General features: G+C 40.4%; 1 protein-coding gene across 1 annotated transcript in view; it reads right to left on the minus strand.

The window, feature by feature from the left end:
• PTCHD1 (patched domain containing 1) overlaps window positions 1–15530 on the minus strand; it is a 206360-nt gene that overhangs the window by 134397 nt on the left and 56433 nt on the right. Inside the window, exon 2 of the mRNA XM_040421820.1 lies at window positions 12756–13416. Within this exon, the coding sequence (XP_040277754.1) occupies window positions 12756–13416 (661 nt within the window). The remainder of the gene's footprint in view (window positions 1–12755; window positions 13417–15530) is intronic.

A 15530-nucleotide genomic window follows, 5' to 3' on the forward strand; every position in this document is an offset into this window, starting at 1 on the left:
TGGCACCGTTTGTCCTCCGCTCCGCTCAGCAGGCGGACACCTGAACGCAGCTTGCAGCGTTCGGGTGTCCGCCTGGCCGTGCGGAGGCAAACGGATCCGTCCAGACTTACAATGTAAGTCAATGGGGACGGATCCGTTTGAAGATGACACAATATGGCTCACTCTTCAAACGGATCCGTCCCCCATTGACTTTCAATGTAAAGTCAAAACGGATCCGTTTGCATTATCATAAAAAAAAAAAAAAAAAAAACACTTAAGGTCATATGAGTTACATCAGCCTCTACAACAACGTTAGCTAAGCGTCGCAATCGAAATCATATTAACTCACACATAAGCTGTCTTATAATAAGAATGTCCTTCGCTGCCTATAGCAACCAATCAGAGCTCATATTAATGACCTGTAGCAAAATAGAAGCTGAGCTGTGATTGGCTGCTATATGCGACCTGATAAATATCGATGCTAACTGCCACAACAGCCAACAGAAAATGGCTCCTGTAGTTTGGTGGTTAGGTTACTAGATGTATTTTTTGTGGGGTGAAAATTTCCCCTCAATACATAGTCTAGGACATTCCCCGAGTCACAGGAGGCGGCTGTGCAAAATTCTGTGATTGTAAATGCAACGATGCGGATTCCTTTAGCAGACATACATACATACAGCATTATATTTTATATTTATTCAAGTACAAGTGACCTGGCATTTTACTCAAGTTATCTGTCACCAGTCTACACTGCGTGCAGAATTATTAGGCAAATGAGTATTTTGACCACATCATCCTCTTTATGCATGTTGTCTTACTCCAAGCTGTATAGGCTCGAAAGCCTACTACCAATTAAGCATATTAGGTGATGTGCATCTCTGTAATGAGAAGGGGTGTGGTCTAAGGACATCAACACCCTATATCAGGTGTGCATAATTATTAGGCAATACTCAGAGACATGGCCAAGGTAAGAAAGGCTGAAAGACGACCACCACTGAACAAGACACACAAGCTGAAACGTCAAGACTGGGCCAAGAAATATCTCAAGACTGATTTTTCTAAGGTTTTATGGACTGATGAAATGAGAGTGAGTCTTGATGGGCCAGATGGATGGGCCCGTGGCTGGATTGGTAAAGGGCAGAGAGCTCCAGTCCGACTCAGACGCCAGCAAGGTGGAGGTGGAGTACTGGTTTGGGCTGGTATCATCAAAGATGAGCTTGTGGGGCCTTTTCGGGTTGAGGATGGAGTCAAGCTCAACTCCCAGTCCTACTGCCAGTTTCTGGAAGACACCTTCTTCAAGCAGTGGTACAGGAAGAAGTCTGCATCCTTCAAGAAAAACATGATTTTCATGCAGGACAATGCTCCATCACACGCGTCCAAGTACTCCACAGCATGGCTGGCAAGAAAGGGTATAAAAGAAGAAAATCTAATGACATGGCCTCCTTGTTTACCTGATCTGAACCCCATTGAGAACCTGTGGTCCATCATCAAATGTGAGATTTACAAGGAGGGAAAACAGTACACCTTTCTGAACAGTCTCTGGGAGGCTGTGGTTGCTGCTGCACGCAATGTTGATGGTGAACAGATCAAAACACTGACAGAATCCATGGATGGCAGGATTTTGAGTGTCCTTGCAAAGAAAGGTGGCTATATTGGTCACTGATTTGTTTTTGTTTTGTTTTTGAATGTCAGAAATGTATATTTGTGAATGTTGAGATGTTATATTGGTTTCACTGGTAAAAATAAATAATTGAAATGGGTATATATTTGTTTTTTGTTAAGTTGCCTAATAATTATGCACAGTAATAGTCACCTGCACACACAGATATCCCCCTAAAATAGCTAAAACTAAAAACAAACTAAAAACTACTTCCAAAAATATTCAGCTTTGATATTAATGAGTTTTTTGGGTTCATTGAGAACATGGTTGTTGTTCAATAATAAAATTAATCCTCAAAAATACAACTTGCCTAATAATTCTGCACTCCCTGTATAATGCCCTCAAGAGAGCAGCAGAAAACTGTGACAGATTCCCTTTAACTGCTGTCTTCTCTATATATACAATATATCATGTATACTACTACTAGTTAATCTAATTGTAACATAAAAAAAGAACTGCATATTTTTAAATATTTTAAATATTTTAATAGTTTTTTTTTTTATGTTGGAAAGTCTATTTGACATTATCTGTATCTTTCAAGCTTTAGCCTGCAGCTCTTCTGTAAACATCTACAAAAATTCTAATAAATGTAATTCTATTTAGATGTGCCTGTATACAACAGAGCAAGTGCTATGCCACACTGTAATGTTCTGGAACTATTTATAGAGGGTTTAATTAAATATAAAGGCGAGAAAGGAAACTTGCTTTTCAGTATACTGCATTCTTTGAGAATTAGAGAAAACAGTTTACGGAAAATATTTCAAGGGGTTCTCCGGGCTTTTAATATTGATAACCTATCCTCCAACATCCTGTACCTCTGCCGATCAGCTGTATAAAGGGAAGGCGTGCCCTGTGCATGCGTGCTGTCTCCCTTCTCTCTTCCTGCCCGCTGCTGTTATGGTGACAGAAGGGAGACAGCACGCGTGTACACACGCCTTCCCTTCATATAGCTGATCGGCAGGGGTACCGGGTGTGGGACCCCCGCCGATCTGATATTGACGACCTATCCTGAGGATAGGTCATCAATATTAAAAGCCCAGAGAACCCCTTTAACAGGAATAAGAAAATCTTAAGGCAGATCTGATCACTACCATTAGGTTGGGTTGGTGGAGTTGGTGACATTAAATTATATTAGAAACTATGAACTAACAAACCTTACTTGGAACCTTCCTTTAACGGATCTCAAAATTCGCACAGCAGTTATAAAAGCATTTTGAATGCAACTTGCTCCACAGAAATTATAAAGGATGAAAAAGGGTGGTGTAAATCCCAGATTATCTTTAAGGCTACAGGCTGCATGCGGGGATTCTGGTATTTTGTTCCGGCAGAGGAGCAGAACTCCAGAATTGCAGCATTTATTATGCAGTGGTGTTGTACTGACAGAAATCTGATGGATCCCACTGTAGTAAATGGGTATCTGGCAGTCCGCAGTGGTGTCTGGCTATGCCATACATGGCAATTCTAGTATTCTGCTCCTCTGCCGGAAGAGAGTACAAGAATCCCAGATGCAGATGTGAACATAGCCTAAGTAAATTGGCTCAAAAATTGGAAACCTAATGCATTGTTTTTTGCTTTTTTTTAAAAAAATATCAGATAATTGCGTATAGAGCCTAAGAAATGGTAACTTTAGAGGTGGTCATCTGCCAATTATCTTTTAGCATTAGTGGTTATTAGAGGTTTTCTCAACACATTTAATAAAAATATTTATAGAAGATAGTAACCAAGATATATTTTTATTAAAAATACCTGGGGCCAGTAAACCCAAATAGCTATGCATGAACAATGAAGTGGTGGCTGATGTGTAAACCACAGGGATTATAGAATGTGTAGATGCTTAATGGTAGCTATAGTTATTATATTGAATAGCTCTAGCTCTGTACATAAACAATGTTGGAGCAATTGGGTCACAAGTAACCTGATTTACCAGTGACAGCATGTTTATGGAGTCAGTAAGAATATTTACTATACCTGGAAGATTTCACAGGCATATTAACTCCAAAAAATCTAATGAAGCTATATGCAATTATTTTCTTCCTTGTTTGGATTAATCAGCTACATTCTTTTCTGAGTAACCATGGGAATCAAGAGAAAAATGAATATACTTTGGATAAAATTGTCCTGTAGACATGCATATATTGTTTTACTTCCGGGAAATGTAACTCTTTATTGATAATAGGAATGTGAACAGGGAGTTTTATTGCCAACAGAAATTCCTTCTATTCCTCCATCTTTGTTCTGTACTTTTGTTTTACTTATTATATTAGGCAACTGCAATGTATAATAAAAAATATAATTAATAAAAAAAACTAGATATAATATATAATACTAGCGGAAGGACCCGGCTTCGCACAGGTATATTTCATCTATTTAATTTAATGTTTGTGTATGTCATTAAAAGATATCGACAGTATCCCCCTTAACAGTGACCTCTACAGCACCCCACCCCTTAACACTGACCTCCATAGCGAACCGTCCCCTTAACTGTGACCTCCACACTTCCCTGTTCCCTTAACAGAGGCCTCAACAGTGCCCGCCCCCTTATCAGTGACCTCCACAGCATCCCACCCTCTTAATAGTGACCTCTACAGTAGCCTGCCCCTTTAACAGTGACCTCCACAGCAGCCGCCCCTTCATTAGTGACCTCCACAGTACCCCATCTCCTTAACAGTGATTTCCACAACACCCCGTCCCCTTAACAGTGACCTTTACAGCAATCTGCCCCTTAACACTGACCTCCATAGCATCTGTCCCCTTAACTGTGACCTCCACAGCAGCCTGCCCTTAGGGTGGCCAGAGGTCTGGTTTTAGCCCGGACAGTCCGGCTTTCTGAATCCCAGTCCTCCATCCGGCACAGGGCCTGGACAGAAACAGGGATGTCCTTTTGAACAGCTTACTCTCAGACAGCAGCACTATGCTGTCTGAGCATGAGCTGTAGGGAGAAAGTCACCATCCCTTCCACCCCTGCATCGGACGGAAGTTGATTTTTACCTTAATTTTTTCAATCCCTGTTGGCTGCAGAGTGGGAGAGAGTGTTGCTTATCAGGACCTGGGGGCGGGGTTTTTAAGTCCATCTTTTGAGGGTGGCCTGAATGGCCACCCTACCTTCCCTCTGAACTGTCACCTCCACAGCACTCCGCTCCCTTAACAGTATAATCAGCTCCCTGCCCCTTTAAAGCGAACCTGCAGCAGTCAAGAAGAATGACTGGGTTGTTATGGAAATTGTGTAAAACTGTGTGTATGTGGAGACTAAAGGCCTGTGAGCTTCTATTGGCTGATAAGGGACATGTGACCATGTGTATGGCAGATGGGATATGAAGAGAAAAACCTGCAGGCTTCTATTGGCTAATGTAGGTCATGTGATTTGCCATATTTGCATTTTTTGGGAATATCTCAGGAACAGTACGTGCTAGAGAGCTGTGACCCCCACAAGATTTATTTCCAGGTAGCAAGGTATGTGTATACCAAGTTTCATGTAAATCGATGCATACATGCATACGTACGTCCTTCTTGATAGATATATATATATATATATATATATATATTAACCATTTAAACTGAACTTTGACCCTTCCTCTGTCAACTATAAATAAACAGCCTACAGTATTTATAAGGGATGAGTTTCTTAAAGGGGCTGTCCAAGTTATATTTATTGATGACCTATCCTCGGGATAGGTCATCAATATCAGATCGGCTGGGGTCCGACACCCGGCACCCCGCCGATCAGCTGTTTGAAGAGAAGGCGCGCGCCGTGCCAGTGCTGCCTCCCCTTCACTGTTTACCTTTTAGCCGTTGCATCTGGATTGGTGAGCAGCTGTAATTACACCCAAGCCATCCCATTCATTTCAATGGTACGGATCGCTTCTATACCGCTGCAGATGCAACGGCTAGAAGGGGAGGCAGCGCTGGCACGGCGCGAGCCTTCTCTTCAAACAGCTGATCGTCGGGGGTGCCGGGTGTCGGACCCCAGCCAATCTGATATTGATGACCTATTCATCAATAAATATAACTTGGATAACTCCTTTAATGTAAAATGCTTGTCTCCACAGTTTCTATTATCTATTACATTGAAGCATTATGTTCTTAACTTAATAATACCGATGCTCTGTCAATTTTCAATGATAATTCATTCAGGGACGACATTATATGTTAAAAATATTTTAACTTGAGACAGTAATTCAAGTGGAAAATCGAAGCCTCCAAAATATCACCCACAATATGAATGACTAAGATGAAATATTAAAAAAAATGATAGCCTATGCAAATAAAGCCACATATAAGAGTCTGAAATAGCTGCTGGAAGCTGACGGGAGGAGAGGAGATTTTCAGGACCCTTTACCTGGTGCCCAAAGGAGCAGCTCATTCCGGCACAGATATGCAGTAATACAGAAAATATAGTACTGTCTTGTACTGTGGAGAGGCAACACTAGACAAATAATCAGTGCATGTGCCTCAGTCATACTGGAGTTTTACCAATGTCCTTACTGATGGGATGAATCTTCCGACCAATGACAAATGCACTGATCAGGACTGTCTTCAATATGGCTTCACGTTACAATGGCCCCAGGAAAGACCATTGCATATTGAAAATATTGTAACCTGAGACCACTATAACTTGAGTGACTAATGTAATTTACTAAGCGGTTTCAAAACCTCTAAAGTTGGAGATCAGAACTTTATTTGGACATTTTTCTAGCCAAAAATAATAATTTTTATAAGAAGTTATCAAGCAATATGGCGAACACAGGATCTCGTAAAGTAATTTCAGTAAAGATTTTCTAAAGATAACTGATCAATTCTGCCCAGTATCTTTTAAGCCTCCACAATAGACATGGGATTGAGGTTAGGGATGAGCGAACTTACCGAACTTTAGAATTTTTGAACCCTTTTCAGTAAAAGTTCGGGTTTGAGTTCAGTGTTCGGTGATTTAATGGCACTTTTTGAAAGGCTGCAGGGCAGCCAATCAACAAGCGTTTAACTTGTGTGCCCTTAGAAGCCTACTAATGGCATGGCTGTGATTGGCCAGTGCAGCATGTGACCCAGCCTCTATATAAGCTGGAGTCATGTAGCGCTGCACGTCACTCTGCTCTTAGTAGAGTAGGGATAGGATGCTGCTGCTGTGAGGGAGAGAATAGGAAAGAATCTATCTGTTATCAGAACTTGTTGTTAACTCTGTAATCTACAGCGATTTTGTTTTGTGTGTGCAGTGCAAATTTTTTTTACCATGCCCTGAGCCCAGTGACACAGAAAAATTATTTTTATCCGTCTGTTAGTTTGGTGGGCGTCGGCGGACATTTTGTGCAAGTTCAGTGCACCAGCACTGCATATGTGCCAGGGACAATCATTTAACCCAGTTCTTTTAGTTCAGTGGGCAACATATACCCATTTTTTAAGTGCACCTGCACTGCATATGTGGTAAGGGAAGGAAAAATAATATAGGGAATTGGTCAGTGAGTTCAGGGACCCAGGGGGTGACATATACACATTTTTTTCTGTAAAGTACAATCCAAGTAAATCAATCTGTTAGATTCTGTGGGGACAAATTATTATTTTTTTGCTAAAAAGTACATTTGCGCCCTGCACTGCATTTATGACAGTCCAATATAAGCGTTAAATACCGCTGTTATATTTTGGTTTTAAAAAAACACCAATTTTGTGCAAGACACTACATTTGGGGCCTTTGCTGCATTTGTGACAGTCCAATACAAGCTTTAAATATTGCAGTTATATTCTGGTTTTTAAAAAACACCCATTTTGTCCTAGATACTACATTTGGGGGCTTTGCTGCATTTGTGACAGTCCAATACAAGCGTTAAATACTGCTGTTATATTCTGGTTATAAAAAAAATACCCATTTTGTGCAAGACACTACATTTGGGGCCTTTGCTGCATTTGTGACAGTCCAATACAATCTTTAAATACTGCAGTTATATTCTGGTTTTTAAAAAAACACCCATTTTGTGCAAGACACTACATTTGGGGCCTTTGCTGCATTTGTGACAGTCCAATACAAGCTTTAAATACTGCAGTTATATTCTGGTTTTAAAAAAACATCCATTCTGTGCAAGATAATATATGTGAATACAGCAAAGGACTAATCATAACCCAAAGGAACATTCATCTATTCGGTAACTCACTTGTACTCTGTGTAATCCTGTACTATACTACCTATATTCGTAATCTCAGACCACTGTAAATAATCTGTGTGTATAGTGTTATATCTAGTGTGCCCTTAAGGCGATGAAATAATAATAATTTAATCTTGTGCTGTCTTGTATCTCGATCACGAATCCCCACGTCCATGTTTCGGCCTAGTTATGAGCTACTGCCGATTGGTTTCTCACCCTATATAATCCCATTAGCGGACCGGGTTTATATCAAATGAGAAGCTGGTGTCAGTGTACCCGGGCTGAGAAAGCTCTGTTCACTTTGGCAGTGAAAAGGCTCTCTCAGCTTGTTGCCTCTCTGTGCCCGCGTGGACAGGAGGTGTCGGTGTAAACTGTTCCAAGCTGACATTACATGCTCCTCCAGGAGGGCGTAGCGTCAAATCTTGGTAACCAGGGACCATACCGCGTCTTGTGAGCTTGATGTAGTTGACGTCAAGCGGGCACGAGGGGTGGTATCCCTCACATAGAAGAAGAGCTAGAGGCTGCTTCTGATAACGACAATACAATACAGTCCTTGATGACCAATCATCTCAGTGGGGAGCAGGGATGTATCAGGTGTATATCATCTGATTACTGGATATCCATGATTTAATACCCTTGCTATTAAAGCAAAATGGAGGAATGTTTGACTGTTGCTGAAAGGAAAGCCAAGTTGCTTATTACCAGGATACACTTTGTTTTCAGCCTGCTGTAGTTTTTAGGTTGCAGGCGGCTGCTGCCTGCATGTCTGAGGCCACGCTCCGTCCCCCGCCCAGTCACCTACTTTGCTCTCTATCTGCTACCACAAGCAGCAGAATCTGCAGAAGCAAGTTCAGCATCATTAACATGATGTGGAGACATCTTTTAATGTGTCACACCAGGCTGACACAAACTGAGACATACTGGCTCTATACCCTGGTTCAGTCTTACCTGGACTCTGGCCTTTCTCTGGTGCATACTGTGCTCCCTGACCCTATGGACTGAGCAGGCAGATTGGAACAATTGCCCAAACTAGCCCAGTTTGCTTTCTCTGTTCAGTCTTGTCTAGCCTCCAGTGTCATCTTAGAGAGAGTTTTCAGCACAGCAGGTGACATCATGACACCCAAATGGACAAAGGTGTCTTCTGGCAGTGTACAAAACATCACTTTTGTCAAAATGAACAGGACATGGATTCTTAGAGGATTTTCACACTCCTCTGGCTGTGGGCAATGAATAGATCTGCCACTTCTGACAGTGCCACATCATGGCACCACTTACCATTATGTTCTGTACCATATGGCTGCCGCCACCATTATGCCATTGCTGCTGTCTGCTGTCAAGTTCCATACCATACGGCTGCCACTGCTGCAGCTGCTACTACCTGCTGCTAATCCTCCTACTGCCACTTCTATTACCTTAACACAGCTACTATTATTGCTATTACTACTACCGCTAAACATCTGCACACACATCTCCTGCCTTGTCTGTTCCATGCTGTGCTGATACTACTGCCCAGTTATTGCAGCCACTATAACCCCACCCTTTCCACATTTACGCTGTACTGCTGTTAATTAAAATAGAGAATTTTTCAAAGCTTGTTTAGTGAAAGCAACTGTTTATTCTGACAATTAACAATTGTGCCTGTATAACTATGGGTAGGCATTCTGCCCCTTTTAATGCCTCATTTTTGGACTCTTGAGCAGAACAAGTGACTGTTTCTTATGATATTAACATTTGTGTGTGTAAACAGGGGCAGGGATCTGTTAACCCCTTAGTGACAATGCACATTTTAAAAAAATTGCATTCCTAGAGCTATAACTTTTTAGTTTTTTAATCAATGTACTTGTAGGAGGTCTTATTTTTTGGAGGACGTTATAGTTTTTAATGCACCATTTTAAGTACATGTAATGATTAATTAAAGCAAGCTTTTTAGATAAAACCTCCTTTGTTTACGTCAGTAAAATGGCGTATTAGTGGTCATTAAGGGGTTAAGACATAGTTTTTGGATGCTTGGTCCTAACAAGCCAGCTTTTTTCCCATAACACTGTGTGTGTGTGTTTTTAAACACAATCTTCCCTCGATAAGTGTCAATTGAAAGCCTTCTAATATTAAGAAGCAAAGCACATGTGACGGCGAGTGTGTTTTTAACACTGTTTGTGTTTGTTAACACCGCTAACCATGCATTTACACATGGCTATATATGTCAGTATCACGCTGACATTTTTTTCTCTTGTTGTCATTGTGTTCAATAGCTCAACCCCTTAGATACCCCTTTTTCGTTTTTGCGTTTTCATTTTTCTTCCCTATCTCACTTGAGCTGTAATTTTTTTTATTTTTCCGCTCACATATCTATATGAGAGGATTTTTTGCAGAACAAGTTGTACTTTGTAATACCACCATTTAGTATAGCATACAATGTAGTGGGAAGTGAGGAAAAAATTCCAAATGGGATGGAATTGGTAAAAAAAAAATTCAATTCCTCCACTGTTTTATGGGTTTTGTCCCTGTAGTATTCCCTTTGTGGCAAAACTGACCTGTGCCCTTCATTCTCTAGGTCAGTATGAGTACAACAATACCACACATTTATAGGTTTTTATGTCTAAATAGTGTAAAAATAAATTAAAACTTTGAAAAAAACATTTTTTTTACATAACTTTTCTTTAATAGTTATATCTACTGAGAGGGGGGGCTAATTTTTTGCGTGACAATCTGTCGTTTTTATTGATACCATTGTGGAGTGTGTGTGACTTTTTGATCACATTTTATAGCATTTTTTTGGAGTTAGAGAAGCAATGAGCAGGCTCCATGTTTACCCATCACTCCGGCGCTGGCTGGTAGCAAAAGGTTTAAAAGAAAATCTAAGTCCTAGCAGACCTCAGAGTGTCATATACCAATTGCAAGGCCAATTGGAGGAACTTTGACTTGTGAGGAATCGATTCAGACATACTGTAAATTGAATTTTTTAAAAATTTGACAAATCGGACATTGTGATCAGGGATCATAAAGCGTTACAAGATGCAATGTGTCAAAGGGTGTAAATTCAAAATTCACCTGCCAGGGGAATTGACAGTCATAGACATAATGAGAACCGTGCACAAGCAGCAATGCTACCACGCAGCCAACATTTCCTTGAAACAACTAAACTCTTTAGAGAAAAGTTTTTTCTTAATCTTCTCCATGGGAAAGATCGGTTTCAGGCTGTCCTTAGCAGAACATCTGTGTTATATCTTCCAGAATTCCACAGCCCAAAAAATGAGCACAAAATGGTGCAGATTTTATTGCAGAAGTGAAGAGGGAGATTTAGCAATACTGGTGTAAAGAAAAACTGCCCATAGCAGCCAATCAAATTCCACCTTTCATTTTTCAGAGCTTCCTTGGAAAATGAAAGGTAGATTCTGATTAGTTATTATGGGCAATTCAGTTTTCCTTTCCACCAGTTATGATAAATCTATCCAATAGACTGAAAACGGTGAGTATGTCGCAGAATTCACTCTGTGCCCTGCAAAGGGTAAAATCTGAGGTGGGAATCCTCTGCATATATTTACATACTCTGGGCTGCAGGTGTGTATTCTATTCCACACATTATTGGGGTCATTTATCAAACTGGTGTAAAGTAGAACTGGCTTAGTTGCCCATAGCAACCAATCAGATTCCATCTTTCATTTTTGTCAGCTCCTTTGGAAATTGAAAGATGGAATCTGATTGTTTTCTAGGGGCAACTAAGCCAGTTCTACTTTACACCAGTTTGATAAATGACCCCAAATGTGCGTTTTTTTATTTTTATTTTTGTTGTGGGTGACATTTTGTAAAATCTCATCCACTCTGCAGGTGCTGCTATATACTGCAAATGTTCTGTACACAATAAAAATCCACAGTATATACTCCACCCAAATCACTTTTTACTGTGCGGTTGAATTTACCTATTGTTACTTGGGTGCAACCACTTTTAGCTTGGAGATACAGACTACAGTGTTAAGGTTCACCTGACTCCCCCCAAACATGTGCACGCTTGGCTCTGCTCAGCATGCATGTGCTCTCATAGGGGAGAGGGCAGAAAGATGGTGGCAGACATCTATGGCGGTGGCTTATATTCCTTGAGAATAGTCAGCTGGTCCCATGAAAATTGTTGGATTCAGTCAACTTTACTCCTATGTATATGGGCACCTTTACTAAGTGGCATTACGGAAAGGAAGTCCAAAAAATTCAGCCCCTATGATCATTACATATCTCAAGTTCTGATAACCTCCTTGCAATATTAATGGACATATGTGAATTATAGCAGCTGCTTCTCCTATAAGCATCAGTTATATATATATGTATCTAACATTATATTTAGTGCTTCTCTAAATTAAATTAATGTGGAAAATCAATACACTACAAAATGATATATCATCTGCTCAGCTTCTCCTGCTCTATAATATGCTGCCGAGAGATGGAGCAATATATTTCAAGCAACAAGTTTAGTGTGGGTTTGCACTAGTGTTATGGCATTTTGTTATAGGTTCCGTTTATAACTGAATATAACGGAAGGCCCAGATGGAATGCAAAATGGAAGCCTTTAAGAGGCATTGCTCCGTCCTAATAGAAGTCTTTGGGCAAGCATAACGGATCTGACTGGTTTCCGTTATGCAGGATGGAAACAAAGTCCTGTCGACAAGACTTTTTTTCCGTCCTGCATAACGGAAACCAGACAGATCTGTTATGCTTGCCCACAGACTTCTATTCAGACGGAGCAAAACGGAATGCCTCTTAAAGGCTTCCGTTTTGGATTCCGTCTGGGCTTTTCGTTATATATTCCATTATAAATGGAACCTATAACAGAATGCTATAACGCTAGTGCGAACCCACCCTTACTTGAAGAAAATATGGTGCACTTTACTCTTCTGGCTTTTGTTGCTGCATTTTGGACTTTCATAAATCTTTAAAACTCAGCTTCATGCTCATCAGTCTCATAATCTTGACTTGCAACTTTGAATAATAAAAAAATAGTTTACCTAGCATGATGAATGGAATTCCCAGGAAAGTAGAATTATATTTTCCTCCTGTCAAATTGATGATCCCTGCGGCAGTGAGAGTGGAAAGAGTGACAGTCACAAGTCCAAGTAGACCCAACCAAGGTTTACTTCGAACACAGTCCTGCATGGAACAGCACACAATAGCCAATGAAAGAACTAAGATAAGACTTGTGAACAGGTAATGTTCTGCAACCCTGCTGGTTTTCTGAAAATCTTCACCTAGAGATGAAGACGTGAAAGGGTACATTTTAACCTCTCTATTTAACCTTTGAAAGCTTTCCACAGTCTCACAGAAAATAGATTCCCACTTTTCAGCCACCATTTCATTGATGGAGTTGATTGCCTGTAGATAATATGTGAGCTGGATGGCCTCTGCAGACTTAACTCGATCTTTGCTGTGCACGGTGACACCTCCCAACTGATGCCCATTGTAAACTTCTCTGCCATCCTTTAACTGTGTTATAGGATAGGTAATGACAACGTTTGTTCGATTTAAAGAGCGAGCTGCCTTCAGTTCCTCTAATATGTGTACTATATCATCCACTATGCAGGTTTTCTCATTGTTCAACATGCAAATGTGAGCAAATGTATAATTGAACCCCGGCCGGTGGACTTGAATCCTTTTCACTGCAGAGTGAAACTGTGAAAAGAAAGGGAGAAAGAAAAAAAAATTATCAGTTTGAAACATTTCGTCCCTTGCTGTGAAGTTTTGAGAATCAATCTAGGCAACCTAACAATCAAATCTAAGAAATATACATTCATATACACGTACAATGCAGCTCCATAGCCAAACAACCATAGCAATAACCAAACTGACTACACAGCAACCAGAAGGTTATGAAGATAGTATTTGTATTGAACACTTTTCAAAGTACTAGAGTAGATTGAATTAGCCATTAATCCAGGAACCTAAGGCCCCTTTACAAGGGCTGATAGACCAGGCAATTTTTGTTGTATTACTTCTTTATTGCTTCTAGGCAGAAGATCTACACAGAGTTATCTGCTGCCCATACACAATGATTTTGGGTGTTACATCAATGATTCTTTGACTCAATGTCTGATATCTTTAGACAGGGCAATTATTGGGAATAAGCATTGGTATAATAATCAGGCTGATTGGCTTATAGAAATGTGCCCTTATTCCGAATGCATATATGGAGAAAGGGAGAAAGGAATTTTGTGTGTTTATTCAAGATTAGCTCAGACAGCTTAGCATCGGATTCAATGATAATCACCAATCTTAGGACATATATTTTACAAACATACTATATGTAGCTGGACAGCTTATACCTGTCCTAAATTGCTAATATAACTTAAATGTTTATACAGCTAAACCTGCCAATAACCTTAATACAGTTCCACAGTTCCTATGTTTGTGTGTTAAAGACAAAAGCAGAGTTATTTACTGTGACTTCATGTTTGGATGTCAGAAAACTGTTATATATTGTGTTCACAGAAGCAGAAAAGATAATATGCTTTTAAGATTCATTATATGGATGTGAGGTAAGCTCAATGACACAGCAGAAACAACAGAAAGCATAGCGTTAAACTGTTGTTGCTGGGCAGGAGTCTTGACGAATCCTAGCTAGCCTCACGCAGCCCAGGAGTTTTGACCAATAACAGCCAGCCTCACACATAGTCTGTGTGGCAAATCCCCCTAGCAGGAGCTGCTAGAATCATAACACCAGAGGAGAGAAGCTGAACAGACATTCACTCCACTAAGAGCTGTGTTTTATGGAAGCAGAGAGGCCAAAATAGGTATTTAAAACAATTATATAGGGTTCCTACTGTTAATATAGTGATTAGAACTGTATACTAAACCAGTTATATGTGTGTTTACTTACAGTTCCACCAATTGCAAACTACAAATACCATACAAACAATTGCAACTATTAAAATTCCATATTGCAATCCAAATTGCACACAACCATACCAGTTCATACTCAACCAATCTGAAAATAGTTACTGCTAACTGCATACTGCAAATTACGACCAAATTCAGCAAGTGAACTATTAGTTAGACCTCAGATATACCTCTCAGAGAGATCATAAAGTGCTTAAATAACTCAAAGTGAGAGTACAGATACTCAAGAGAGGTACCTGGAATCATCGTGGATGGAAGGTATGTGTCACCGAGGTTCCTGACCTCAGTGAAATAAGAGTCAGTATTTTATGTGTCAGCAGCAGCAATTGCTAATTGACACCGTGAGATTTAGCATGGCTGTCATAGCTGTTCCGGGATGGCTCTTACTGGGAGTAGTCAAAGTGCTGGGTGGGTGACTACTCCCCATGTTCCAGGCTGGGTTTTGCCAGGCATAAACACCCAGCACTGCCAGGTGTGGTGGATTTACCTCCCTCTGACAGTGGAGCTCAGGAGTCTGTGTGCTATGAACTGAGGGCTGTGCTGGGATTTGAGGTTTGAGCCGGGCTGGAGGACTCAAGTCCCTCTAAAGGCGAACAGGCCGCCTATTAACTTGATGAGGCTGAACTGCTAACAGGGTGTGAATTAACACGCAGGAAAAAAGGTGACTTTTATTGTTTATAGACTTTCCTTGTGTGTGAACAAACACCAAGCCTCCTGCATTTTGTGATACACATTATCTGCATTTTGTTATACACCAAGGTGTGAATAAACACCACTGTTTGATTCAAGAACTGTGTACTTTGCCTCTATACTGCATCCGCTAGTCCTAACTACCAGAGCGAATCCCCACAATATATCTACTGTATATATCAGTAAGTATTATCAGGAAG

This window comes from Bufo bufo, chromosome 3 (genome assembly GCF_905171765.1).
Source record: "Bufo bufo chromosome 3, aBufBuf1.1, whole genome shotgun sequence".
Lineage (NCBI taxonomy): Eukaryota > Metazoa > Chordata > Amphibia > Anura > Bufonidae > Bufo > Bufo bufo.